The sequence below is a fragment of the Podarcis melisellensis genome, assembly GCF_964234715.1.
Source record: "Podarcis melisellensis genome assembly, chromosome: 3".
Taxonomy (NCBI): Eukaryota; Metazoa; Chordata; class Lepidosauria; order Squamata; family Lacertidae; genus Podarcis; species Podarcis melisellensis.
The window spans coordinates 89,627,309-89,654,727 of NC_138530.1; the positions used below are offsets into that span (position 1 = coordinate 89,627,309).

The following is a 27,419-nucleotide window of genomic DNA, read 5'->3' on the forward strand; positions in this document are numbered from 1 at the left end:
TAGCTAACCCAGGTCAGGCCCCACAAGAAAATGTTTCTGCTGCCCCCCCAAAAAAAATCCCTGCTGGTTTTGGCAGTGGCAGCAATAATAATAATTTAGAAAAAAAAGGAGTAGACAGTTCTGAGGTAGGCAGAGCCTAGTGTTCAGATGCAATTTTAGCTGCAATTTCCCCTTGTTCTAAGTGGCAGGGGAACATTTGGTGGATGCAGAAGGGGAGATAACATCTGAAGGCAGCCCTGTTTATGGAAGTTTTTAATGTCTGATGTTTTATTGTATTTTTAATATTTCGTTGGAAGCTGCCCAGAGTGGCTGGGGATAAATAATTTTTTATTTTATTTTATTTATTAATTATTACCCCTTTCTTAGTAGACCTGCATGGATCAGCTAAGGAGAAAGGCTGTAGGTATGGGTGTCCCAAAGGCTTTGAAGGCACAAGCCAAATTGGCAGTGAGATCAGGTATAACAGCCCCGATACCATCATGAGCAGAAATCATCCTAGCTACAGAATTAAAAAGATGTCTGCGGGGATCCTGCTTGATGTTAATGGTCCAGGGTTTAATGTGGCCTCCCCTCACAGATCTGGGTGATGTGGTCCTCAGTGGGTGCTAGGCATCTTTTGCAGACATTTTAATTTGCCCAGGCATGTCACTGATCTTTTTAATGATGTGCTTTTCAGATTCACTGAACTGTTTTGTGACTTTATTTACGGTTCTTACTTGTTTCTTATGGTAACATGATTCGATATTGTTTCCTGCTCAGATATTTGATTTAAAAGTGGCCAAAAAATAAATAAATGAAACCAGGCTTTGCTCAATTTTTGCTATTTTTTTTAAGCTACGAATCTTTCCAAATTAATTGCTATTGCGGGGAACGGTATAAACATTGTTAGTTAACAACAAAGCAAATTTGGTGAGCCTTGGAAACGGCGACATCTTGTGGCAATGTGAGGCACATGTTGGAGCAGATCCAGCAGTAGTCATGCTGAGGGACGGATCAACACGCCAGCTATAAAAACTGAACCAAGTTCCCTACAGCACAAAAGCTTGACCCCAACTCCTCGCTGTGGATTTTAAGGGCAAACCAAGGAGTGCCCTTCCCTGCTCCATAGGAATGGCAATTTACGATCTGCTTAGGTGGAAATAAGATGGCCTGACATGAGAGTTGATCTGCACTTCTACTTTTCGAGGTTGCTGTGTACACTTAAACTCCATGACTGCCCCCAAATAACCCTGTAGTTTATTAAGGGTGCTGGGAACTGTAGCGAAAACTACAGTTTCTTTGGAAAAAGCCATGGGCTTTAAATGCATGGTGTGTTTGGAGCCAAAAGACCTGTATAGTTTTTGAATTATGGTGCTGGAGGAGACTCTTGAGAGTCCCATGGACTGCAAGAAGATCAAACCTATCTATTCTTAAGGAAATCAGCCCTGAGTGCTCACTGGAAGGACGGATCCTGAAGCTGAGGCTCCAGTACTTTGGCCACCTCATGAGAAGAGAAGACTCCCTGGAAAAGACCCTGATGTTGGCAAAGATGGAGGGCACAAGGAGAAGGGGACGACAGAAGATGAGATGGTTGGATAGTGTTTCTCAAAGCTACCAGCATGAGTCTGACCAAATTGCGGGAGGCAGTGGAAGACGTGCCTGGCATGCTCTGGTCCATGGGGTCACGAAGAGTCTGATATGACTAAACGACTAAACAACAACAAATTTAGGAAGCAAAGAAGTCCTTGTAGCTAGAAATCACTAGGGTCAAAATTTAAGCCATTACATATATTCAAGCCACTGAGGTAAAAAATCCATTACCCTACTCTGAAGCCCAGCTATAATTTTCTTTAAAGCAGAACAGCACAAACATTCCAGAAATAGAGAGAGTTCAAAGCATGGGGTGTAATTACTGAGAAGGTTCTACTCTCATTCATAAGAAGAAGCTGTTGCTGGATGAGGACAATGGTCCATCTTATCCAACATCCTGTTATCACAGTGACCAACCTGATGCCTGTGGGAAAAAATTGCATTTTTGAGCTGTGGCTTAATAGGAAACCTCATTGTGACCTTCCCAATGGAGGCCCTACAGTGCAAGAGATGTTTAGGGAAAGTCTGGCAAAAATTAGTTATTTCCCACAGAGGGCAGCAGTGGCCAAGTAGTATCTGCTGTTCATTATAGCTGCAGCTTTACAGGTTTAGTAGCCAAATTCCTCCTGTTCTCTGACTCATGCAGTGTGTGAAATTTCACTGATAAACAGATCAACGTTTAGGGCATCTACAGAGCTTTAGAGTATATAGTTCTGACATGCCCCGACCAGGCAGCCCCGACAACTTTGTCTTTTGACAAAACAACATGGAAGAAAACCATTCTTTATATGTGAAAGTCAAAAGTTACAAGCTCATTCTCATGGTTGATCTAGACCTCTCCTCATAGAGTATTCCTTAAAGATTTAGCAGAGGAGACACCAGATGGAGTTGTTCTGAGCAAGGATATTTTTGTAAATGTGATTGACACAAATTATTGCTGTCATCTCTTATTTTGCTCAAAATAAGCTTCTCGCAAAAAAACACCACCCTATTCGATGAATTTAACAATAAGAGAGAGGAAATGAATCAAGCGAATATTGAAATTTGGGAAAAAACAAATATATTTCCTTTAAGTGGTACGAAATTATCAAGAATCAATAGAGCTCCCAGTTAAATTATATCCTTACCTGATCTCAGTGTGGTCTTTGCAGTGACCAAGTAACAGCACAAGTCTAACCATGTCTACTCAGAAATAAATCCCATTGAATTAAATGGGAATTATCACCAGGCAGATGGGGTTCAGATTACAGCCCAAGGGTGCTTCCAGGTGGTTGTTTATTAAGGGATGGTGCTACTTGTGCATGCAAGTTTTTCACAAGCATCCTCCACAAAATCAAATGCCACCCCTCACCCTTACCCCACCCCCATTGAATCTGGCACTTCCCTTTCCAGGAAAAATCCAATAAAGTTTTGAAAAGCTGTTGCCAGTGGCACATCTGAGCAACCTGTTGGCAATATTAAACCCCCATTTGAAATCAGCCTTTGAGAAGGAGCAAGAGCTTGTAGCTTTGGGGCTTAATAGTAACAAATAGGCGCTTACCCCTTCATGAGCCTAGCCAGGATTTTTGTTGGGGTGGGGTAGGCTTTTTATTAGAGGCGGCAGGACTTTTGTTGGGGGGGGGGGGAGAACCAATGTGATTGCTCAGTTACTTAAGGATTTTTTTTGTTTTACTTAATGGGGGGGGCAGATACCCCCTGCCCTACGGCTACACCCATATACCCATTGCTCATTCCCATAGGAGCGAAACAGGACAAACGTCCATTATTTTAATCTGCTTTATTGCACCATGTGCTTATTCACTTGCTAGATAATAATATAATCGTGCAATGCAAAGCCACCAATAACTTAAAGCCTTATCATACTGTGATCTCCTCAACATTAGTCTGATAATAACCTTTCATTTTCTTCCCTTGCTGTGTCTTGGGAACAGATCCATTCATTTTTATACAGCACCTAAGGTTTGGCGTTTTATAAATTATAAGCATATATTCTCTGAAAGGTGGGGAACATCAGAAAATGACACTGCTGCCAGCACCAGCAATGTGGACTTCTTTGTGATTCCTTTGTTGAGGTTTTTTAATAGACTATATAAGTTCTACAGAGGTTGTCCTTTGTCCCTCTCCTGCGATGGAATACTCACCAAGCTTGTACCCCAAAATAAGGCTGCACCCAGAAGACACATTTTAATATTAATATTTTTACTGAAATAATTTCAATTATAAAGAAATAAAGAGATACAAAGGAAAAAGAGAGGAAAATGAGGAGGAAAAAAAGAGCAAAGATGTGTATTAGAAAGGGGGTGATATACAAAAATGCAATGTAATATATGTCATACCTACGTATATAAATTGATAAAGTGTTATTATCCTAATACAGTGGTACCTTGGGTTAAGTACTTAATTCGTTCTGGAGGTCCGTACTTAACCTGGAACTGTTCTTAACCTGAAGCACCACTCTAGCTAATGGGGCCTCCCGCTGCCACCGCGCTACCGGAGCACGATTTCTGTTCTCATCCTGAAGCAAAGTTCTTAACCTGAAGCACTATTTCTGGGTTAGCGGAGTCTGTAACCTGAAGCATATGTAACCTGAACCATATGTAACCCAAGGTACCACTGTACATATATTGATGTTAATACCCTACTACATTCTATATAAACTCATTCTAAATGTTGTCATATTTATCCAAACAAAGTCTACCTCTATAAGCAGTCTGTTCATAAGTTGGAAGTGTTGTCATATTGCCAGTCCATCAATTAAAGGGAGGTTGCTCTGGGGTTGCGGCGCTCATCTCGGTTTATTGGCCGAGGGAGCCGGCGTACAGCTTCCGGTTCATGTGGCCAGCATAACTAAGCCGCTTCTGGCAAACTAGAGCAGCACACGGAAACGCCGTTTACCTTCCTGCCAGAGTGGTACCTATTTATCTACTTGTACTTTGACTTGCTTTCGAAATGCTAGGTTGGCAGGAGCAAGGATCGAGCAACGGGAGCTCACCCCGTCACGGGGATTTGAACTGCAACCTTCTGATTGGCAAGTCCTAGGCTCTGTGGTTTAACCCACAGCGCCACCCACGTCCCTTACTAATAGGTAGGCAATGCTTACTTTTCTGTTTACTCCCAGTAAACATGGGAAGGTGCATGGGAAGGTTGCAAGTATTTGTTCAATTAAAAATGGTTAACCTGTGAGGTTGCTGCTTTCTTAAAAGAAAGAAAAAAAAGGTTATGACTAATTTAACGCAATGCCCGGCTTCTGAAGCCACTGCGGGATAAATTGCAAGCTGCTGCAGCATAATCTGCCAGCAGAGGAGAGGCACTGCAACTTTGCAAGGACAGGACAGGTGGCTCAAGCAATGATCTTTGCTGTGAGGACAGAGATACTGCGAGCAGATGTGTCCCTATTTTCAACTCTGAAACGTCGGAGAATATGGTCAGGGCCAGTATCCGCACCTGGCATCCTTTGACAGCTGCCAAGGCCCCAAATACTGTTGATCCCAGCCTGGGCCTCCTTTAGAAAAAAAACCACCTCGCACCCTCTGGCCCACCACCCAGATGCAGCTACAGAGGAGAGCTAAAAGCACCATTTACATTCCCCCCAATGCTCCCAATGGCCCCAGCCAGAAGACAGCCAGTTTGGGGAAAGTTTCCCCAGAATGAAACCAGATTGGGACACTGAAATATACTTGAAGTCGAGTGTGTATTTCATGCTCTTTATTCAGCTCATAGTAGTGAGGAGGAATGGAAGTTCCCCTGAAATGTCTGCTACATTATTTACACAATGGGCCCCACGTGATTGGCTAATTCTGGGATTCTCCTGTAGGCCAATCAGGTTGCGGATTCACTTCCACCTGGTGTTGGATTGGGTGGCTCCTGCGGACCAATCAGACTGCTGAATTCTGGATCCTATTGTTCTAGGACCAATCGGACTGCTGCATTCTGAATCCTATTGTTCTAGGACCAATCAGACTGCTGCAATTTGGATCCTCTTCAACTCAGTACATAACAGACACTGTGAAATTCAAAGGGTGGCTGGAGACAGCCACTCTGAACTGCTTGGGGCACTGCCCACAAAGCTAGGTATAAGTCTACCAGATGTCAGGGACTGGCTAGATGAGAAGTGGTGGAGGGTGCCTGACCAAGAGCCCCCCAGGGAAAGCACAGACTGAGAGGATTTGGATCTGGGCTCTTGGTGGTGGGAAATCAGCTACATCCCAGAGGAGGGGAAGAGCTGGGAAGTGCTGGAGGCTGAGAGTTTGGAGGAGGATGAAGAAGAGGAGGCAGGCAGGTGCCCCAGTACAGGGCAGCGGCAGGAATCAGACTTAGCAGCTCCACCAGAGAGTCACCTTGACAGCTTCTCTGCTGACAGCCTGCAAGATGCTACTCCCGGAACAAGGCATCTATTGCATGTCACAGAGCAGAGAGCCAGGCGGAAACAGAGGGGGTGGCTTGGGGCTCACCGTAGACAGAGGGAGGGGCCTGACACAGAGGGATAGGAAGTGAAGCCAGTCTGGACAACTGCTCCATCTAGACAGGAGCAACCCTCAGAAGTCTATGTGTGTACTTTGTTCTGCTTCCTTGATAAAGAAGCTAACTGTAAATTAGCTGGCGTGCCCTTGTCTTTCTCGGTTCATTCACCCTGTTGGCTCCTTGACACCAGGACCCACTGGACACATCAAGTGTGGAAGAGGCCTGCGAGAGGACAATATACCCTGAAGCCAGTCTTGGATTTGGTTTAGCAGATGGGTATAGGTATGGTTTAAGCAAGGCTATTGTCACCATCATTCAGATGGGTTACATGGAATGTCCCCAACTCATCTCATACAGTCGTACCTTGGATTTCAAATGCCTTGGCTCCCAAACAGATCGGCTCCCGAATGACCGAAACCAAGAAGTGACAGTTTCAGTTTTTGAATGATTTTTGGAAGCCCAACATCCGGTGTGGGTTCTGTGGCTTCCGACTGGCTGCAGGATGCTCCTGCAGCCAATCGGAAGCCACGCCTTGTTTTTTGAATGGTTCTGGGAGTTGAACAGACTCCTGGAATGGATTCAGTTCAAGAATCAAGGTACGACTGTATTTTGAACCCAAGAGAATGCCAGTTTGCAGGCTCTAGGTGGCAGAAGCCTGGTGTCTATCAAAAACAAAGCCCCTAAATTTTGGCATCAGCATGCTAAAATTAGGTTTCTTTATTAGTTGCTGAAATTCAGGAGCAGAGATCCACAAAGCCTGATATTTTTATTTGGAAGACCAGTTTCCATGTACAGTATTAGGAAATATTTGCAGCTTGCTCAGTATTTCAGCCTGATCATATTTTTGCATAGCTATTTTTAAATGGGTTAGTGATACACAAGAAGAATATTTTCTGCATAGATTCCCCCTCCCAAACTCCCTAATGCACAATAAATAAAGAACGAAATAAAGACAGGCAGGGGAAAAAAACAACCCCAGAAAAACAACTTGTATAAAATGTCAGAAGCAAGCGGCAGCCTGGGGGAGGTGAGATACCTGCATTTATTTCAAGGCCTGCTGAATCAGGGCTCATAAAAGGAACCAGCATTTCCTGGATGCAATTGCTTTTGCAGTGGCTGCAGAAACAAAGCCGAAATTCTAATTAGTTCCAGTATATAAATACAATTTTCCTAGAGCTAGCAGAAGTGCCAGGTATAGATGGCATTTTAATTTTAGAGCAGGAAGGTATGCAACTTGCATTCTAAAAAGTAATAGCAGGCAATGTGTGCTGCTGCTAGTTTCTGAGTAGACAGAAAGAGTGCCATTGGTAAGATTACTTGGAAAATCAGCACATTCTTTCGAAACATGCTTGAGGTCAGAAGATATGAGGGAATCAGCAACTGGGAGCCCATGAGCTTCATCTGGTCCCCCGAAACTACCAAACCCAGAGATAAAAATTGCAGAAGATCTATTTGGATCATTTTGTTCATTGTATTCACTCTGTGGCTGTGTGAATAATGGTTGGTTATCTTTTTGTATATTTAAATATAAGAAGAGGAGGATTATTAATAATATTACTGGCAACAGTCTGTCGAGGTGGGAAGAAAAGGCTTTGACACCTGTCACTTTCTCCTTTCTCAAAGCAACCCTCCAGCAAAACGAAGAGGGGGTTAGAGCTTGAAAAAAGCTAGTTAGAATATAAACATTTCCCCCTGCCCTGTTAAATTGCAAGGTGTTGGACTGGATGACCCTTGGGGTCCCTACAAACTCTACAATTCTATGACTCTCCTGAAATCAGAGTTCCCTGGGCACATCTACTTAAACCCCCTGATAACCAGTTCTTACCACCTCTCCTGCAGTTAGGTTTGTGATGGGCCAGAAAAATCTTTTCCCACTATTATACCCAGTTGGCTCATTAATCGCACTGATTTGCTAGTTGAATCAGTAAGCCCCACACAGAATAAAGCAAGATTCCCTAGCCATCCTTTTATGGAAAGTGCCTCCTGTGCGCAGTCTCTCTCTCTCTCCCTCTCTCTAGAAAGCATGGAATAGCTGAGTTGGCAATGAGATCAGTTGCTATGTATGGGAATACCATAGGACAGACAGCTCCATTTACATTGTACTATAAATGGGCAGTGTAAATGCCAGTAGCTAGACTGGGCGAAAAAAAGGCTGACCTCACTCTCCCAACACACAGGAGAGGCCAAAGCCTGAACACAATCAACAGCAATTCACAGGCATTCCCCACACAGAAACCCACTTCCCTGTAGGGAACTGCATGCAGCCTTTCTGTGGACCTTCATCCCTCATAAGCCATTTGGCTGCCTATACAGTTGTTGGAGAACTAGGAGCACTTCAGCGCTGTGAATAATGGTGGTGCTGGTGGGAGTCCTCTGAAAGAGCTCTCAGTCACGACATCATGACTTTCCCTGTGGCGATAATTTTCCACACAAGTCCCTGTTACAAGAAATCTCTGCCCATGTGCAAGCCTGGATAGCTCAGTTGGTTAGAGTGCGGTGCTGATAACGCCAAGGTTGCAGGTTCGATCTCTGTCATGGACAGCTGCAAATTCCTGCATTGCAGGGTGTTGATGATCCTCATGGTCCCTTCTGACTCTACAATGATATATATAAATGTGGGATGTGATGATGATGATGGTGGTGATGATAATTTATTTATTTATAACCCGCCCATCCAGCATTGTTTGCCCAGCCACTCTGGGTGGCTCCCCACAGAATATTTAAAACACGATAAAGCATCAAACATTAACTTCCCTAAACAGGGCTGCCTTCAGATGTCTTCTAAAAGTCAGATAGCTGTTTATTTCCTTGACATCTGATGGGAGGGCGTTCCACAGGGCAGGCACCACCACCGAGAAGGCCCTCTGTCTGGTTTCCTGTAAGTGAGGGAAGCACCAGAAGGCCCTTGGCACTGGACCTCAGTGTCCAGGCTGAACGATGGGGGCAGAGATGCTCCTTCAGGTATACTGGGCCGAGGTCTTTTAGGGCTTAAAGGTCAGCACAAACACTTGGAGGTGAGGGGTCATGCACACCAGCTACACAGCAACATCTCTGTAATATGTCAGGCCTGCCTTCTCTGTTTCTGGCCCTCTTGTGTTGCTTGGATATGAGAGGAACCCAGTGCATGACCAGGAACCCTGATCGAGCACAATCTCCAATCAAATGATGACTTATATTCATATTCAAGGAAATGCAGGAAGACGTTCCCTCTAGACCTTCCCTGATCAACCTGGGAAGGCCAGGGACCCAGTGGATGGGCTTATTAGGCTACCGTATCTCCTGCATGAGCTAATATACCATTTTGGGGCACAACTCCCTAACAAGGTTATAGTGCAATTTTCTCTGATGTATTATGCCGACATTCAGCATCAACTTCATATTCTTTTCAGTTTTCCCCCTGCCTTATGAGCTGTATGACGGCCAGACATTTGACAGGTGAAACCTTCCTATATTTCTTTGCTATGAAGAGCATTTGTGCAATTCCGGGTGCTGATAAGAACATAAGAAAAAGCCCACCGGACCAGCCTATTGACTCAAGCACCTGGTCTCCTACTGTAGACAATATGACAATACAGTGGTACCTTTGGATATGAACAGGATCCGTTCCGGAGCCCCGTTTTCATCCTGAAGTGAACACAACCTGCGTCTGTGCGTCTGCGTGTGTGCGGGTCATGATTCGCCACTTCTGCGCATGTGTGTGACATCATTTTGACCGTCTGCGCATGTGCAAGCGGCAAAACCCAGAAGTAACGCATTCCATTACTTCTGGGTCACAGCGGAGAGCAACCCAAAAACACTCAAGCCGAGGTATGACTGTATGGTGTCTCATGGCAAGCCCACAAACTGGGCATGAGGACCTTGGAACTAGCTGCCTTTGAACTTGGAGGCCACATTGACTAGTGGCAGGGCCAGTCCAAGACATTTTGGCACCTGAGGCGAACCACCAAATGGCATCCTCCCTCCCTGCCAGAAAACAGAGGGTGATCACATCAGTAATCCACCGCTTATATTTCAAATCCTGCCCACAACTTCATGTATGGGTGATACTTTGATAGATAATCCATCAGTGGTCTCTGTTCCTCCTTAAACACTTCGTCATTATGTCCTCTTAGTTCGGCAGTGAATTTCGCCATTTCAGCATAGTCCATCAGTTTCAAAAGCCATTCCTCATTCGTTGCTAATCCTTCTCCTTTCCCCCCTCCCCCATATCCTTATGTACAATATGCCGCCTGCCCCCGGCTTCACATTATCCTTTTTGAACTATGTTTATTCTGTGAGGGATGCAGCTCTAAAAGAGACCACTAGGAAAAGTTAGGCATAGTAAACCTAGTTATAAGATCAAACCTATCCATTCTTAAGGAAATCAGCCCTGAATGCTCACTGGAAGGACAGATCCTGAAGCTGAGGCTCCAATACTTTGGCCACCTCATGAGAAGAGAAGACTCCCTGGAAAAGACCCTGATGTTGGGAAAGATGGAGGACAGAAGGAGAAGGGGACGGCAGAGGACGAGATGGTTGGACAGTGTTGTTGAAGCTACCAGCATGAATTTGACCAAACTGTGGGAGGCAGTGGAAGACAGGAGTGCCTGGCGTGCTCTGGTCCATGGGGTCACGAAGAGTCGGACACGACTAAACGACTAAACAACAACAACAACAAACCTAGTTATAAGAAGGAAAGGAAGTTTATTTTCTCATCGTGGAGACATGGCGGGCCAACCAGCATTTCTCTGACAAGCAAGATCATTCTTACTCTGAGGACTGATGTTGTGGGTGAAGAGATTCTCTGTCTGTTCAGTTTACAAAACTGCTGCCTGATGTCAACTCTAAGTGCGCTTTGTTTATGTTTCAGACGCATGTCCGCACGGGAAATCCAATTCAGTTTACAGCCGTTGCTGAGAAAATAAACAGTCCTCAGTAGCTCGCAAAAAAATTGTTGTGGACTGAGAAAAAGTGCAATTGACCTATATTGACCTATGAAACACAAGGCATTGCCAAGACCTACTTAAGGGCTGGCTCACACCCTTGGCTATCGAGAGACCTCGTGATTATATCTTAATGGCTTCTGTTAGCTGCTTAGGCCTTGGCATCATGCGCCAACGATTTCCAGCACCACCAACAGTTGTCAATAAATAAACCTCCCTTTGGCTTAAGGTTTTCAGAATCAGAACTAAAGTGGTTCAAGGCCGAATTCTTCTACACGAGCTGGGAACACAAACAAATGGAGGACTACATACCCCTCAACTGCTCTGGTTAAATTGGGACATCCTGTTTTTTTGCTCCAGGCTCACGTGCAAGTCACGTGACTCCCTTGAGAACATGGCCCGGAAGACACACAGCCTGGGTTGGGGGCTGGACATGTTAGAGGGTATGGAGCTAAATGCTGCAGAAGGGTAACAGTTTGCAAAGTGTTCAGGGCAAACGGTCTGCAATGGAAAGGCTGCCCAGATTATATCTTGGCCTTGCTAATGTGGTCCAAAGGAAAGCAGAGCAATACATTTGACACTAGCTTGACTGAAGGAGTTGCTGGAAGGGGACACCATGCATCCATCTTAGGCAGGGGTCAGCAAACTTTTTCAGCAGTGGGCCAGTCCACTGTCCCTCACACCTTGTGGGGGGGGCGGACTATATATTTTTTTGGGGAGGGAGAACGAAGTCCTATGCCCCACAAATAACCCAGAGATGCATTTTAAATAAAAGCACACATTCTACTCATGTAAAAACACCAGGCAGGCCCCACAAATAACCCAGAGAAGCATTTTAAATAAAAGGACACATTCTACTCATGTAAAAACATGCTGATTCCCAGACCATCCGCTGGCCAGATTTAGAAGGCAATTGGGCCGGATCCAGCCCCCAGGCCTTTATTTGCCTACCCATGATCTTAGGGATTCCACTTTAACTTTGTGTAGGGTTGTCTCCATAGCCTCTTCTTCTCTAAAATATATCCCACAAGTCAGCAGAGGTTTAGAATCAGAGTTTTCCTTCTCCTAGTTGGGCTACCTTCCCAGGTTGACAGGTCCCATCTCCCCCTCGCTTTCTCCTCCAGCATGTGCATAAACCACCTTCTTGACCATTGGACCCACTTTTGGTCTTGTCTGCTCAATCTGTCGGAGCTTGTCTTTACATGCAGAGAAAGTCCTGGGCTAATCTACACTGGTCAGTGAAAATGATAAAAATGTTTTATAAAAATGTGGCACCAGAGGGCGCTGTAGAGCAGTGATCGGTCGCCAATGTAAAACTGCATTGAGAGCTATATTACATGTATGGGTTTTTTTAGTGTTTTTACAAATCACTGTAGATCCAGCCCCTAACTCACCAAGGGTTTGAGACCCATCAGCTGACCTCACCTTGTTTAGCCAGCCTGCTGAAGCCATTCCCAGGGTGTGGCCATTGTCACACGCTGACAGCTTCTAGTAGCCACAAGTGAGAGCTGAGTGCAGGGTGGGGACCAAAAGGGGACAAAGTACTTGAGAAGAAGCATGATGTGTCCCTCAACCGAGATACTACCCATCCCCTAATACTCTATACACTCCAATTTACAACGAAATCCATAAAAAGTTTTACAGCCTTTCAGTCTACAGTGGTACCTTGGTTTATGAACTTAATCTGTTCCGGAAGTCCTTTCTTAAACCAAAGCGTTCTTAAACCAAGGTGTGCTTTCCCATAGCAGAGGGAGACTCAATTTACAAATGGAACACACTCAACAGGAAGCGAAACATGTTCTGCTTCCAAGGCAAAGTTCACAAACCAAAACACCTATTTCCGGGTTTGCAGCGTTCTTAATCCAAGTTGTTCATAAACTAAGCTGTTCTTAAACCAAGGTACCACTGCACTGTGGTACCTCGGGTTACAGACGCTTCAGGTTACAGACTCCGCTAACCCAGAAAGAGAAAGAACTTTGCTTCACGATGAGAACAAATTGCATGGCGGCAGCGCAGTGGCAGCAGTGGGAGGCCCCATTAGCTAAAGTGGTGCTTCAGGTTAAGAACAGTTTCAGGTTAAGATCAGACCTGCAGAATGAATTAAGTACTTAACCCGAGGTAACACTGTGTGTGAAAACCTGCTGGAAGGGAGGAGCAGGGAAACTTTCAGTAGGAGTTAACCAAAATTCAGAGGGGTAAAGTGTTTTTTTTTAATGTAGTTATTCTAAGGACAATGTTTTTAGTCATTTACGGTGGCACAGTAACCCTGCCGTAATACAGCAGCGATGGAAGAAATGTAATTTCTAGGAGCTTAACCCTCATTTTATTATCCTGTAGACGTCCAGTTCAGTTGACTTCAGATTCAAAGCCAAGCAAGCAGAGGAAACATAAACCCTTTTGGGTGACAGGAAAGGATGGGAGGGAGGGGTCATTTTTAAAGTGCCCCAGAGCGCAGGCTCCAGACTCTCTCATCTACAGTGGCAGCAGGGTCACACTTGAAACTTCTGTGGCTAGCTAGGACTTCTCAGGTGAAATCCATTTCCCCTTCCCCCTGCCTTTTCTCATTCTTTTCAAGAAATATTCTCGTAGACATTGTGTTGGTCAGTCCTGGGAAGACTCTGTTGCTGAGAAGGGTAAGGCTGCTCTCTAATCCTGTTCTTATTGAGCTGATTAGCTTTCTGGGTTTCTGAGCGTTCCAAGGCGGTGGGGTGGTGGTGTTCCTTCTATTTAAGAGCTGAAAATGCCCTGGGATGAATTGCCTCCAGGCTACAAACTTAACAACGTGGCCAGCTATAGCTATGGGGAGGGGTGGAGGCCCTAAGGAAAATGAAGTTGGCAAAGGCTTTCCTTTAACTGCGTGTTTTCCTGTACAGTTTTTGACAAGTAACGTGGTGAAAGTTTGCTCCAAGAAAAAGCCGCAAGGACTTTTGCTGCTAAAATTTCACAGGGCTGGTGGCACTTCCCTGCTAGCATGTCGTAGAAAAACAACGGTTTTAAATATTGATAAAATTTGTTTTCAAATAATTTTTTTTAAAAAAACCTGAGCTACAAATCCTTACATAGATCTCATATTAAGCTTTAAATATGTAAAGGATACTTGGCTGTCTTTAAATGTTCATTGCACTTGCCAAAGGAATATCGACATAGCCAGCTAAGAGAGAATTGATACATATCCAAAGCATGCTGGCTAATTTCAACCTGTATCGGTGAAATAAACAGAATTTATTTTTTTTTTTTTAGTAATGGAGAACAGAAAGGGCTGCAAACGTATACCTGGCAATATTTCTTTTTTTCCTCCCTTAAAAAGAATTAAAACCCCAAGCACGAAATGCACTTTAAACTGGACGTGCCTTAAAATGGCAAGCGGCTTTGAGAGACCCCAGAGAGCGATGCTATTCTTGGAAACGTCCCTGATAGCTTTCAACAGATGCAGCTTGAGGAATGCAGCTGGGGGGGGGGAGCAGCTGACCCGCCACTTTGGCAAAGTGACATTCTGGGACCTCTGCTCATTCTGGTACGCGGGCGATGGCTGATGCTTCTAACACACACACACACACACACACACACACACACACACAATCATCTCGCTGGCTTGCACATAGCTGCCACCTAGCAGGAGGGACTGGGTGACAGGTGGACGCCATACCCCCTGAAAGAGGAACTAACCATTTCTTTCTATACTTAAAATGCTGAATGGCTCGTGCTTTTTAAAAACTGTGTGCAAGAAAGAGCTAATGCAGATGGTACTCCACTATACAGCATTCCTTAACCCTTGCCTGTTTTAACATTTGGCATCGCTCTTTGAAGGGGACCCGCAGGGGCTTGTTTCAGGCTGCCAATGCACTCGCTTGATCTAAGATGTTCATTACTTCTTGATTTTCCTCCTCCTCCAAGCAGATCTAATGTCGATCAAATGTCTTCTCCCTTCACTATAGAGTGAGATAGAGTGACTGGTCCAAAATTATGCTCTATGGCTTAGAGAGGATTTGAACTCAGGTCCTAGTCTACCTTATCTAGAGCATCCAAATCCATGTAGGTGATGCTTCACTCTGTCACATACCCTCCAACACTTCTCCATAGCTGTCAACATTTTCCTTTTTTAAAGGGAAATTCCCTTATTCCGAATAGGATTATTCGCAAGGAAAGGGAAAAGTTGGCAGCTATGCATTTCTCCGATGAAAATAGGGATGTCCCATTCTATAATGATAATTTTTACTATTTATACCCCACACATCTTACTGAGTTGTCCCAGCCACTCTGGGCAGCTTCCAACATATATAAAAACAAAATAAAACATTAAACTTTCTTTTAAGAAAACTTCCCTATACAGGATTGCCTTCAGATGGCTTGGGTGTCAGATAGCTCCATACCCTCCAAAATTTCTCCAGTGAAAATAGGGACATCCCAAGGAAAAGTGGGACATTCCAGGATCAAATCAGAAACTGGGACAGCTTCTCTAAATCAGGGATGTCCCTGGAAAATAGGGACACTTGGAGGGTTGTTCTCTCATTGGTCCTCTACCAACCCTACAGGCCTGAGTTGTCAGTGATAATGTGGGTTGCTGGTTTTCTGCTTTTGGCATTACAACAGTTTCACCCAGCCTGGTGCCCTTCAATGCTGTTTGAGGTTAGCATAGCACTTGTCTTATGAGGAGGAGGAAGTGACCATGTCATGTGACAGAGCACTCAGCTGGAAGTCTGGATCAATTCATGGTGAGAGTTTTGACCAGAAAGCTAGTTTGGTGAAAACCAAAATGCACAAATCTGCAAGTACTTTGTGGGGACAAACTGTAAATTAGGCTTGTCTGCAATTGCTCAAAAGATAAATCCTGTTGATTTCAGTGGGGCAGGTGTAAATAAATATGGAGGTCATCCATAACCATTCTCCTGCCATTACAACTAAGATTTTGTTTTGCTTCCCTGCACTTCTGGTCCTTTGGTGGAGCTCTATATAATTTAATACCATTTCAGATCCCCAACTACTACATGGTCTGAAAAGAAGGGAGGTTGTCGATTTCAGCTGAATGCAAATTAAACATGTGCTGTACTCAGTGTTGTATGGCGTTTGCCACATGGGCAAGGAGTGAAGAAACATTACTTGTCATGAGGAAAACTGTCATGTGAACCCATCTTAAAAATTCATCTATGCTGTTCTTGTATTTTTATTGGATTTTTTTTTTTACAGTGTATTTATTGTATTGCTCTCTTTCTGCACCTTATTTTAATGTATACCATTTACTATATTTTGGTTTCATAATTTCTGTAAATTGCTTAAGGATTTTGCTTCGTACTAAATGTGCTTTAGGATTGGGCTGCGAATCCTATCTGTTGGTCTGCTTGTCCGCACTACAAAAAAAGAAAAAATGGGGCGCAAGGACAATGCACAGTTTTCTCATGTTATGGACCCAGAAACCCTGTGAAGCAGATTGGTCTGAGAGATTTATTTAGTTATTTTAAAATTTTATATACCCCCTTTTCTTTATGTAGGTCCCAAAGCAGCTTACAATCATGATATGTGATATACATAACTTAAGACAGAAATTAAACCTAATTCTGAAACCGCCTATATAAAATAATGCTGCAAAACATCTCGGAAGCATTCAGGGTGCAAAAGCCTCCAGAAATAAAAACTGATTTGACCAGGCATCTGAAGCTCTGTAGGGATAGTGCCCATGTATAACTTCTTGTGGCAGGGAGTTCCGCCGAGTTGGACCCACAACTCTAAAAGCTCAACTCATTGATGTGAGTCAGATTCTGGCCCACAGCAAATCACTAATAGGGCTCCCTGCTATTATAGTGTCCAACTTAGGGTGTGACAGCCTTTCAATAAGCATCATACCTTATTGAACTCCCTTCAAGTTGAGGTCAGACAGGCCCACTCCCTACTGAACTTCTGAATATATTTTTATTATTTCAGCAGGCATTTAAATTGATCTTTGATTTTGTAATTTCAGCTGGTTTTTCTTTTGGTATTATATTTTTACAAACCACTTGGGGAGTACGAGTTTGAGACGAGACACTGAGTAGATACAAACCACCATTTACCAAGCAACATTTCTTCTCCTTGCATGAGGTTACAGATGTGTGTGATTGCAGAGTTTTCCATAATCTCCTGCTGTTCCACTTTTCTTATTTTTCTGTTTCCGTTTGCCACATGCAAGGATGCTTTGCAGTCGTTTTCAGTGAGATGCTGAAAACCAATGCACTGAAATACGGGTCTAAAAGTTGTCCTTTTCTCCTTCTCCTTCTTCTAGCTAGCTCCTGGCTGTGATATTATATTGCAGTCATGGCGCCCAAGAAGAAGAACGTCAAAAAGAGCAAGGTGGATATCAATGAGCTGACCATCATCGTGGAAGATGGTCCTCTCAGCAAGCTGAATGGCTTGAACGGCCTTTTGGAAGGGGGGAATGGCTTCAGCTGTGTCTCAACTGAGGTTTCTGATGCTCTATACAGTCCCAACCTTTTGGAAGGGCTGTGCAGGATGAGACTGGAGAACTTTCTCTGTGATTTAGTCATCGGTACCAAAACAAAGTCTTTCGATGTGCACAAGGTGGTGATGGCTTCCTGCAGTGACTACTTCCACAACATCTTGAAGAAAGATCCATCAACTCAGAGAGTGGACCTCAACGATGTGTCTCCCCTGGGCCTAGCTACTGTCATTGCATATGCCTACACAGGAAAGCTCACTCTCTCGCTCTATACTATAGGTAGCATCATCTCCACAGCCATCTACCTTCAGATTCATACCCTTGTGAAGATGTGCAGTGATTTTTTGATGCAAGAAATCAACGTGGAGAATTGCATGTATGTTGCCAACATCGCAGAGACATATGGACTCAAAACCACCAAGGAAGCAGCTCAGAAATTCATCAGAGACAACTTCATTGAGTTTTCTGAATCGGATCAGTTCTTAAAGCTCACTTTTGACCGGATCAATGAACTTCTTGCAGACGATGACTTGCAGTTGCCTTCTGAACTCGTTGCCTTCCAAATTGCAACGAGATGGCTGGAATTTGACCAAAAAAGAGCAAAATATGCTGCGGATCTGTTGAGCAACATTCGCTTTGGTACCATCTCTGCCCAAGACCTGGTGAATTATGTTCAGACTGTACCAAGAATGATGCAAGATGCAGATTGCCATAGACTTCTAGTAGATGCCATGAATTACCATTTGCTTCCCTACCACCAGAATACATTGCAGTCTAGGAGAACAAGGATTCGTGGAGGATTACGGGTCCTGGTTACGGTTGGGGGACGCCCAGCTTTAACAGAGAAATCCCTTAGCAGAGACATTTTATACAGAGACCCTGACAATGGATGGAAGAGGCTTACTGAGATGCCTGCTAAAAGCTTCAACCAGTGCGTCACTGTGATGGATGGATTCCTCTACGTGGCAGGTGGAGAAGACCAGAATGATGCCAGGAATCAGGCTAAGCATGCGGTCAGCAATTTCTGCAGGTAACTGGTTATTTATAGAGGTAGTATGTTCAGCACATAACAGCTCCGGAGAGGGAGGGAGAGGGAGATGCAGATGCATAAACAGCAACGGAAGAACAATCTTGATTGAGGTTGTTGTTTTTAGCATAGGTGCCTGTGATTGACAAACACCATCCAAGCCATGCTGAAAGGGAATACAGTGGTACCTTGGTTTACGAACTTACTTCATTCCGGAAGTCCTTTCTTAAACCAAAGTGTTCTTAAGCCAAGGCGTGCTTTCCCATAGCAGCGGGGGACTCAATTTACAAATGGAACACACTCAACAGGAAGTAAAACATGTTCTGATTCCAAGGCAAAGTTCACAATCCAAAACACCTACTTCTGGGTTTGCAGCGTTCTTAATCCAAGTTGTTCATAAGTTAAGCTGTTCTTAAACCAAGGTACCACTGTATCTGCAAAGGTCGTTTTTATTTTTGGAAGGAAAAAACAGCCAGAAAAAATTGCCTTTGTGACAAAGTTAGATTAACAGCGTCCCTATTTATATGTTTACAACAGGGATGTTGCAAAGAGGAAAAAACAGGTACAAGCATGCTAGCTCCACTCCCTGTTTCCATTGACATTTGTATGTTCAAGGGTGACTGTCTCCTGCAGGAAAGCCTCCTGCAGCCATGGAAGACAATGGGGACAACGCAAGCAGGCTCATGCACGCTCCCCATTCGTTGTGTGTTTAAGTCCCCTTATGAATGCCTGAATAACTCAAATGTCTCGGATGATATGCATGTTGGATAAGACTCAAATGCTTCTCCACCCGAAAGCTGTTGGTGCTTCACAGTTGGCGTACTAATTTGAAATAGGATTAGACAGGCACGTTTTCCTTTTCTTTGTCATAGTAATATATTTACTGTACTGGCCTATATGTAAGAGCATGGGTCTCTTAATCTCAGAGTGACAGGTTTGAGCCCCACATTGGGCAAAAGATTGCGTTGCCCCTTGGGGTCCCTACCAACTCTACAATTCTATGATTCTAAATGGTGTAAGGTATCAAGTGCATTTGCTTTATTACCCTACAAATGGGGTGTGGAACGGGGCTGCAGATGTTTATCCCATTAGTCCAATCAAGACAGGGGTGCTGGGAGTTCAGCAACCTGTGGAGGGACAAAGGTACCCCTCACCTGGCCTACAACATGGATAAGGACCCTTTATCTTCTTTCTCTCTTTGGGTTATCTAGCCAATATTAAAGTTGTCAGTGGGCCATGCTCAGGAGAATAAACACACACTATCTTTTATGCACAGAAAACCGCAAACACACTGGGAGTCAGTATCCGATGATAACAGAGGTGTGGGGTTAGTGCATCTGGGTTTCTCAAATGTGAGGGGTGGTGATCGTGTGATGGCCTCACTGATTTCCCAACATGCACTGCATCAACACTAAACTGGGAACTGTACAGGGTGTAGAAATGGCTGTGTTTCCCTGATAGTTTTGTGGTCTATATATCATGTTTCTGTAATTGATGGTCATATGGTGTACGGTGGAAATATTTGCACTGGGAGCCTCTTATGACCAGGCAGCCAGAGCTGGGTCAGAATGGCCAGCCATTTACTGTTTTGCCAGTGAGCGGCGGTTGCAGCCCAGCGTGACATCTCCTCTCTACCCCAGATGAGTAGATTTAGATTGTTTCCCTGTCTGCTCCTGCAGCCGCAGAGGCTCACGGGTTCCCGCCTAACCCGTCCTTCAAATGAGCCAATCCGTGGTGGCCCGGGGGGGGGGCAGCGCATGGCCATCTACTTAGCCTGGCCAACCACTCAGCACAGCATCCAGTCAGCTGGGATGCTACTGTGTTAATCTTAACATGAAAACCATCCAGTGCTGCTCCCATGCCATTTCCAGCACTGTAAGTCACACACTTCCAGCTGTTATTAGCTCTGCTGGGATGGGGCTGTGGCACATGAATAGCAACTGTACAGGAGAGATGGGATTGTTTAGCAAGCCATCTGTGCTTCAAATTTCACCTCAGCCATTAGTTCAACAGGTAATTTGAAGCAAGCCTATCTCTCTGTCATGGCCATTATTCATTTCAGCAACTGCAGCACAGTTGCTCACAGACTGAGTTTATGCCAGCCACTCACTTCTTATGGTTAGACAAGCCTCTCTGTCTCAGCCTCTTTCTGAAATATGGGGACGATAATATTGGCATACCTTACAGGGTTGTTGAAAGGACTAGTGAGCACTAATCTTAAGTATTATCATGTACTGAGGGGAATATAATGGAAATCAAATTGCTCTTCCTTTATATCAGTCCCAAAGCCAGGCTTAGGCTTGATAATTTTGAAATTAAATTATTTACTTCTGGTCGTAAAATTATCATTCAATAGGCACTAAAGATGAAGCATTAAAAGAACGCTCCATATTTTAATTTTGTAAATCCAGTATAAAACATATAATTATAAATGTTAACATCTCTGTTGAATTGTGGCTACAGGATATAAATAATGTATTTCGTAACTTGAACCAGCAAATGTATTTATATGCTTTAGAGTACTTTATAGGCTTATATATCCAGAGTATTTTTGGGTGGGATTCAGTCACATACTGGCAAATACACAGTAAGCAAGTAAAGTTCATTTGGCATATTTGAACTGCTGCTTCTCCCCAGAAACAGACTTTTTGTGATTATAAAAAATGATGGGAAAATGCCCTGGAAACATGGGATAGCAACCCTGTATAACCTCCCCACATGCAACTTAGAATGAACACTCAATAAATAGCTGACATAGTCTAACCTCTTGATCAACTTTGTATAAACAAATCTGGCAAATGCTTGGCAGACAGGTTGTCTGGAAACAGCTACTGTTGTCCAAATTAAAGCAGGTCACAAACTTTTTTTTCTTTTTGTAGCTGAAAGCAGAGTCAGAAGAGAGAGGAATATAGCGATTGAGGAACCTTATTTTATTCTATATTATTACAGAGTCGTAGGCCCTTGCAAGACAACTAAACAACAAGGCTGATATTATTTTCTTTTGAATTAATACTTTCTTTCCTGCTTCTTAGAATTAGCAACATATAGCAACGCAACAAATATTCCTATTCTCAAAGGGCAAATTCTAAGGATGTAGCCATATTAATCTGTTGCCAAGAAAACAGCAAACAGTCTTGTGGCCCCTTTAATAACAAACAGGTTCATTGTAGCAGAAGTTTTTGTAGATTGCAAATGTTACAAATCAGACTGGCTAGCAGCAACTATATTGCAATTGGAAGATTCTGTTACCCAAATTCTAAACATTTGGGCTAATATATTTTCTAAAGTTACTATAAAGCCAGGATTTTAATCCTCCGTTTCCTCACTGTTATCTGAAGCATTATGAGTAGTGCTATTGGACATTTTAGGAAAGGGATGAAGGTACTGTAAATACGACTCGAGAAGCCAGACTTGTTTACAGTGGCCACAAGAATGCCAGGACTGAAATTCTGATCCCAGAAAGTCAATAGAAAATACTCCCTCATTTATTGTGTGAGCCAACCAGACAGCCTCTTTCTCTTGCCCCTCCTCCCAATTTTACAGTAAATTATAAACCACCTTAGGTGCCTTGGCAGAAATACAGCATATAAATTGAATGAATGAATGAATGAATGAATGAATGAATGAATACTATGTAGTTACATACAAATAACAGATGAGCTCATTTCACAGAGAATATAATAAAATTTAATGAAACTAGAATATGTTACTCCACAAAGTGCCATTTCTGGCCATTTCCAATATTAGATTTTGAGTCATGTACTTTTAACTACGTTAACAAATAGTAAGAATATTCTCCAAGGGAGAAGTTTTCTGCCTCCATCTCTCTTTTTGTATGTGTATATGCATATGTTTTGTCTTAGCATTCATGTACAATAGTCACTGGGTATTTCAAACATTTCTGGGAAATAACTAGGGACAAATGAAATCAGTTTACTAAGAGCGGTGAGATTCAGTTTGGTTTTATTAGTGAGCTAGCAATTTGATTTTCCACATGCCAGAATCAAAAGAATAGATACAATATGCATACTAAATTCAAGCTTTTTCCAGTACTCACACGCAACAAATTACTGGGTGATACCCAACATTAGTCATACGCAGAGGAAACCCAATGATTTTAATATATCTACTCTGAGTATGACTTAATTAAGTATTGCTCACTGGAACATAATGGGAGGGGGAATATGTAATGAAGTACATAATAAATAATAAGAAATGTGCATATTATTAAACCTAGTTTTATTACAGAGCTATTACAAAGTGAGAATCAAACATCTTACTGAGCCCAGCCTGCTGCTAGTACAACAATAATTTAACTCAATCAATGTCAAATGGTTAATCTCATTCATTGCCTCCCCATTTTTGTTCATTGAATAAACTATGGATCTGTTGAGCAAGCAGCTCAGCCAATATTGCAATTCTTATGCTTTCCTTGGGATCATTCTTTCTGTGCCAACTCCCTTTTCCATTGTTTTTACATGTCTCCAACCAAGGTAATGCTATCCAGCTGAGATATGAGTCATCTTTCATGAGGTACAAATGGTTATGAACTAGACCCCCAATGCAGAAAGTTCTGTTTCCCCAAAGATAAATGGCCACCAAGTTAGACAGTTTTCAAATGGGGTTAGATAAATTCGTGGAGGACAAGGTTATCAATGGCTGCAAGTCCCGATGGTTATATACATACTATATTGAAGATCAGAGGCAGTATGCCTTTGAATACAAGTTGCTAAGCATCAACAGCTGGAGACAGCTATTGCCTTCATGTCTTGGATTGGGTTTACTGCTGTGGGAAACAGGAAGCTGGAGTAGATAGGATTTTTGTCTGATCCAGAAGGGCTTTTCTTATGAGGATGCATGTATGAGAATGAATAGGACCACATTACCAGGGAAGGGAAGGGACGTTGGTGGCGCTGTGGGTTAAACCACAGAGCCTAGGACTTGCCGATCAGAAGGTCGGCGGTTCGAATCCCCACAACGGGGTGAGCTCCCGTTGCTCAGTCCCTGCTCCTGCCAACCTAGCAGTTCGAAAGCACGTCAAAGTGCAAGTAGATAAATAGATACCACTCTGGCAGGAAGGTAAACGGCGTTTCCATGCACTGCTCTAGTTCACCAGAAGCGGCTTAGTCATGCTGGTCACATGACCTGGAAGCTGTACGCCGGCTCCCTCGGCCAATAAAGCAAGATGAGCACCGCAACCCCAGAGTTGTCCGCGACTGCACCTAATGGTTGGCCAGGTGCAGGGAAGGAAGATTTTATCTTCTCCCACATGCCACTTTCTGGATGTAATTACCGCTCACTCATCAAAGCAGTGGGTGAGGTTTGTGACCCTGCGCAAGCTTCCTGTGCCAGGGTGACACCCCCATTAGTTCCTGGCTGTTGCCCCGCCCCTTCCCCGGCTACTCAACCAGCTGCCGACGGGGCTGGGAGCAAAGCAAAGATGAGGTAGTGCAGGGCTCCAGCCGACCATCTCTCCTGCCTGAAACTTCTATTTGCTCCATAGCAGGAAACATCCAGCTGCCATATCACACCTCCCAAGTTCCTCAGGGGGAAAAACCGAATATCACGTTTTTCCACACAAGATCGCAGTGGCTATTTTGGGTGCTGCACTTTCATGCTATGTTGTCACTCCCAAAAAGCACTTTTGGGGGCCGTGACCTCCCACGGTGTCCAAAAACATGTTTTTTTGGGGTGCCCTGTGAGACCTTACTCCGGAAAAAAGTGAATTTTCATGTTGAGAGCACAGTGTAGGTCACATGACTCACTCAGGAGCACATTCTGGAAGATGCTCGGTTTGTTTGGGATCTGGAAAAGTTGGACGGTATGCCATATAAGTAATGAGCAGTTTTGGGGAGGGAGTGATTTCAACTAGGAAAACAGTACAGTGGTACCTTGGGTTAAGAACTTAATTCATTCTGGAGGTCTGTTCTTCACCTGAAACTGTTCTTAACCTGAGGTACCACTTTAGCTAATGGGGCCTCCTGCTGCCGCTGCACCGCCAGAGCACGGTTTCTGTTCTCATCCTGAAGCAAAGTTCTTAACCCGAGGTACCATTTCGGGGTTAGCGGAGTCTGTAACCTGAAGCACCTGTAACCTGAAGCGTCTGTAACCCAAGGTACCACTGTACAGGAGATAAGAGAGTAATACAGCCTTTTTGGCCCACACCATGGCCCCGACCTTCAAAGCCCTAAATGGCCTCATCCTAGTATACCTGAAGGAGCATCTCCACCACCATTGTTCAGCCCAGACTCTGAGACTGAGCACTGAGGGCCTTCTGGAGGTTCCCTTGCTACAAGAAGTGAGGTTACAGGGAACCAGGCAGAGGGCCTTCTCAGTAGTGGTGAAATGCCCTTCCATCAGATGTCAAGAAAATAAACAACTATCTGACTTTTAGAAGACATCCGAAGGCGGCCCTGTTTAGGGAAGTTTTTAATGTTTGATGTTTTGTTGTGCTTTTAATATTCTGTTGGGAGCTGCCCAATGTGGCTGGGGAAACCCAGCCAGATAGGTGGGGTATAAGTAATAAATTATTATTATTTAATTATTATTATGATTCACTTTGGGCTCATCGTTGCTTTTAGTTTTGGGAAAAACTAAGATCCAATGTTGGTCTTGTATCTAGTTTAGCCCTTAATAATGGTAATGTTTGGGAGTCTTCGTTTCTGAGAAAAGTAGCAAACAAGAGAGTGGCAGCTACAGCAAATACAAATGTTGTGACTTAGAACTGTAGACTAAGTTCGTATCTGGATTGCACCAGTAAGCCTTTCCCCCTCCCTATTTCTTTCAGGTATGACCCTCGTTTCAACACATGGATTCACCTGGCCAACATGAATCAAAAGCGCACCCATTTCAGCCTGAACGTGTTCAATGGTCTTCTTTTCGCAGTGGGCGGCCGCAACTCGGAAGGGTGTCTCTCTTCGGTCGAATGTTATGTCCCAGCAATTAATCAATGGCAAATGAAGGCCCCTCTGGAGGTGGCTAGGTGCTGCCATGCTAGCGCGGTCATAGATGGTAGGATCCTGGTCACCGGAGGCTACATCAATAACGCTTATTCCCGCTCGGTTTGCATGTATGACCCAGCTAGTGACAGCTGGCAAGACAAGCCCAGCCTGAGCACCCCGAGAGGGTGGCACTGCGCCATATCCCTTGGGGAAAAGGTCTATGTCATGGGAGGGTCCCAACTGGGAGGCCGAGGGGAAAGGGTAGACGTGCTTCCTGTGGAGTGTTACAGTTCTTACCCTGGCCAGTGGAATTATGCCGCTCCTCTCCCAACTGGCGTGAGCACTGCCGGTGCTTCCATCCTCAATGGGAAAATTTACTTGGTGGGAGGTTGGAATGAAATAGAAAAGAAATACAAGAAATGCATTCAGTGCTACAACCCTGGTCTTAATGAATGGACCGATGAGGATGAGTTGCCGGAGGCCACTGTCGGAGTGTCGTGCTGTACCATTGCCATGCCCAATACCAAAACCCGGGAATCCAGGGCTAGCTCAGTATCTTCTGTGCCAGTCAGTATTTAAGTATTTAAAAACATAGGTTTAGAAAGACTAGGTTAAACCCTTTTTTACGTGCCTATAGGAAGGGGTGGGGGCGGGGTGGGGGAGGCGACCTGTGCTTGCCAGTGAATTTCGGTTCTGCAAAACCAGCCCATTTTCATGTCATTGGAAATGCATGGTATGACCTGAGAAATTTAAAAAAATGTAAGGTATTTGCCACGTCAGGACAAAGCCACAGGCCTCTGACTTTAAACATTAAAAGCACCTCGCTTCTTTCGAGAGCTGCTTCCCAGGTTGCACAGTTTATTTGGATAAAGTTCTCAAGAGTTGGAGCTTCGCCCTAAAAGAGGATAGGCAAAGACATCCAACATATATTTGAAAATATAGTACTCATGTGCTATGTAAAACTAACATACCGTTATCCCAGGACTATTCTTTTCTTTAATCAATTTGTATCCCACTTAATATTTTAAAGTCTCTTTGGGTTGCAATGCATAGGGCTATGTCAAACATCCCAGAGTGCCCAAAATGTTACCTGCATATGCATTAGATTTCCTTCCTTCAATAATTTCCATTCAGGGGTGAGACAGCAGACCTACAGTAGTTCAACTCTGGCATTTCTAGACTTTGGCCAGCTTTCTCCAGTTTAATAACATCATTTTCACATAAAAGTTCTGCTCTAGGTTAATTAACATAGATCAGGCACGTCCAACTTCCAAGAGACTGTGATCTACTCCCACTATAAATAAACTGGCAGTGATATACTCATTGGATTGACCAGAGTTGTTGAGCTATTTTGGGGGGAGGAAATAGGCTTAAGCTCATGCGCCTTTATGCTCAAATTTGGGCCACTTTTGGAAGAACTTCCCTGGTTGACATTGGGGCAGGAGGAGCATAGGTGGCGCCCCGGAGCTGTACCACAAAGAGTTTGCCAGCACAGGCCACCAGGCTGGGCTGCAGATCTGGTGGACTGAGAAACTGGATCTTCCTTAACACCAAGTTAAGGAAGGCCACTCCATAGGATGAAGAGTAGGTAGGAGCTGCTATTAAAGAATTGCCTTTTCACTGTGAAGGCTTACTGAGTTAATGGCAAAGCCCCCATTGATCTTGACAGCTCCTGATTGTATTCCAAGAACTCAATGCTCTGCCTGTGTATTCAGAAGTAAGCTCAATTGAGCTTAATGGAGCTTACTTCTGTAGCAGTGAGCAGAGGATTGCAGCTTGAATTGAAATTCATCTCGGTCATACCATTCAGCTATTTTTTAAAATCTAAAAACTGGGGGGGGGGGATTACAACATTTTTGTAAACACTACTGCATTAGATCTATAACAACAACAAAAAAGGTTTGTACATTACTTTTTAAAAAAACAAAAGCTAACCACGTGGTATTCTAAAATATAAGCTTAATGGCTCATAGTAATAGGTAAGCTGAAATTGGAAAAAAACACTTTGGTCCAATAAGGTAGTTTTAAGTAGTATTGTTTAGGGTAGAATGACAGGGGAAACTTTGGGAATC

The 27,419-nt window shown here is 43.9% G+C and overlaps 2 protein-coding genes across 3 annotated transcripts in view; both read left to right on the forward strand.

Moving 5' to 3' along the window:
- The window catches only part of ELOVL5 (ELOVL fatty acid elongase 5), a 214,622-nt gene that overhangs the window by 35,408 nt on the left and 151,795 nt on the right, over positions 1-27,419 (forward strand). The window lies entirely within an intron of this gene.
- Positions 13,392-26,970, forward strand: KLHL31 (kelch like family member 31). 2 transcript variants are annotated; one of them, XM_081906264.1, is made up of 3 exons: positions 13,392-13,480; positions 17,206-18,409; positions 25,194-26,970. In XM_081906264.1, exons 2-3 carry the CDS (start codon positions 17,238-17,240, stop codon positions 25,924-25,926), a joined length of 1,905 nt encoding a protein of 634 aa, XP_081762390.1. In that variant the 5' UTR covers positions 13,392-13,480; positions 17,206-17,237; the 3' UTR covers positions 25,927-26,970. The 2 variants fall into 2 exon arrangements, with proteins under 2 accessions (XP_081762390.1, XP_081762389.1); XM_081906263.1 differs by having other exon boundaries at positions 13,404-13,585.

What these genes read in the sequence shown, in the direction of transcription:
- KLHL31 (XM_081906264.1), top strand. Translation starts at nt 17,238, where the DNA reads ATGGCGCCCAAGAAGAAGAACGTCAAAAAGAGCAAGGTGGATATCAAT. An exon ending in GCGGTCAGCAATTTCTGCAG is followed by an intron (nt 18,410 to 25,193) that starts GTAACTGGTTAT and finishes TATTTCTTTCAG; the next exon opens with GTATGACCCTCGTTTCAACA.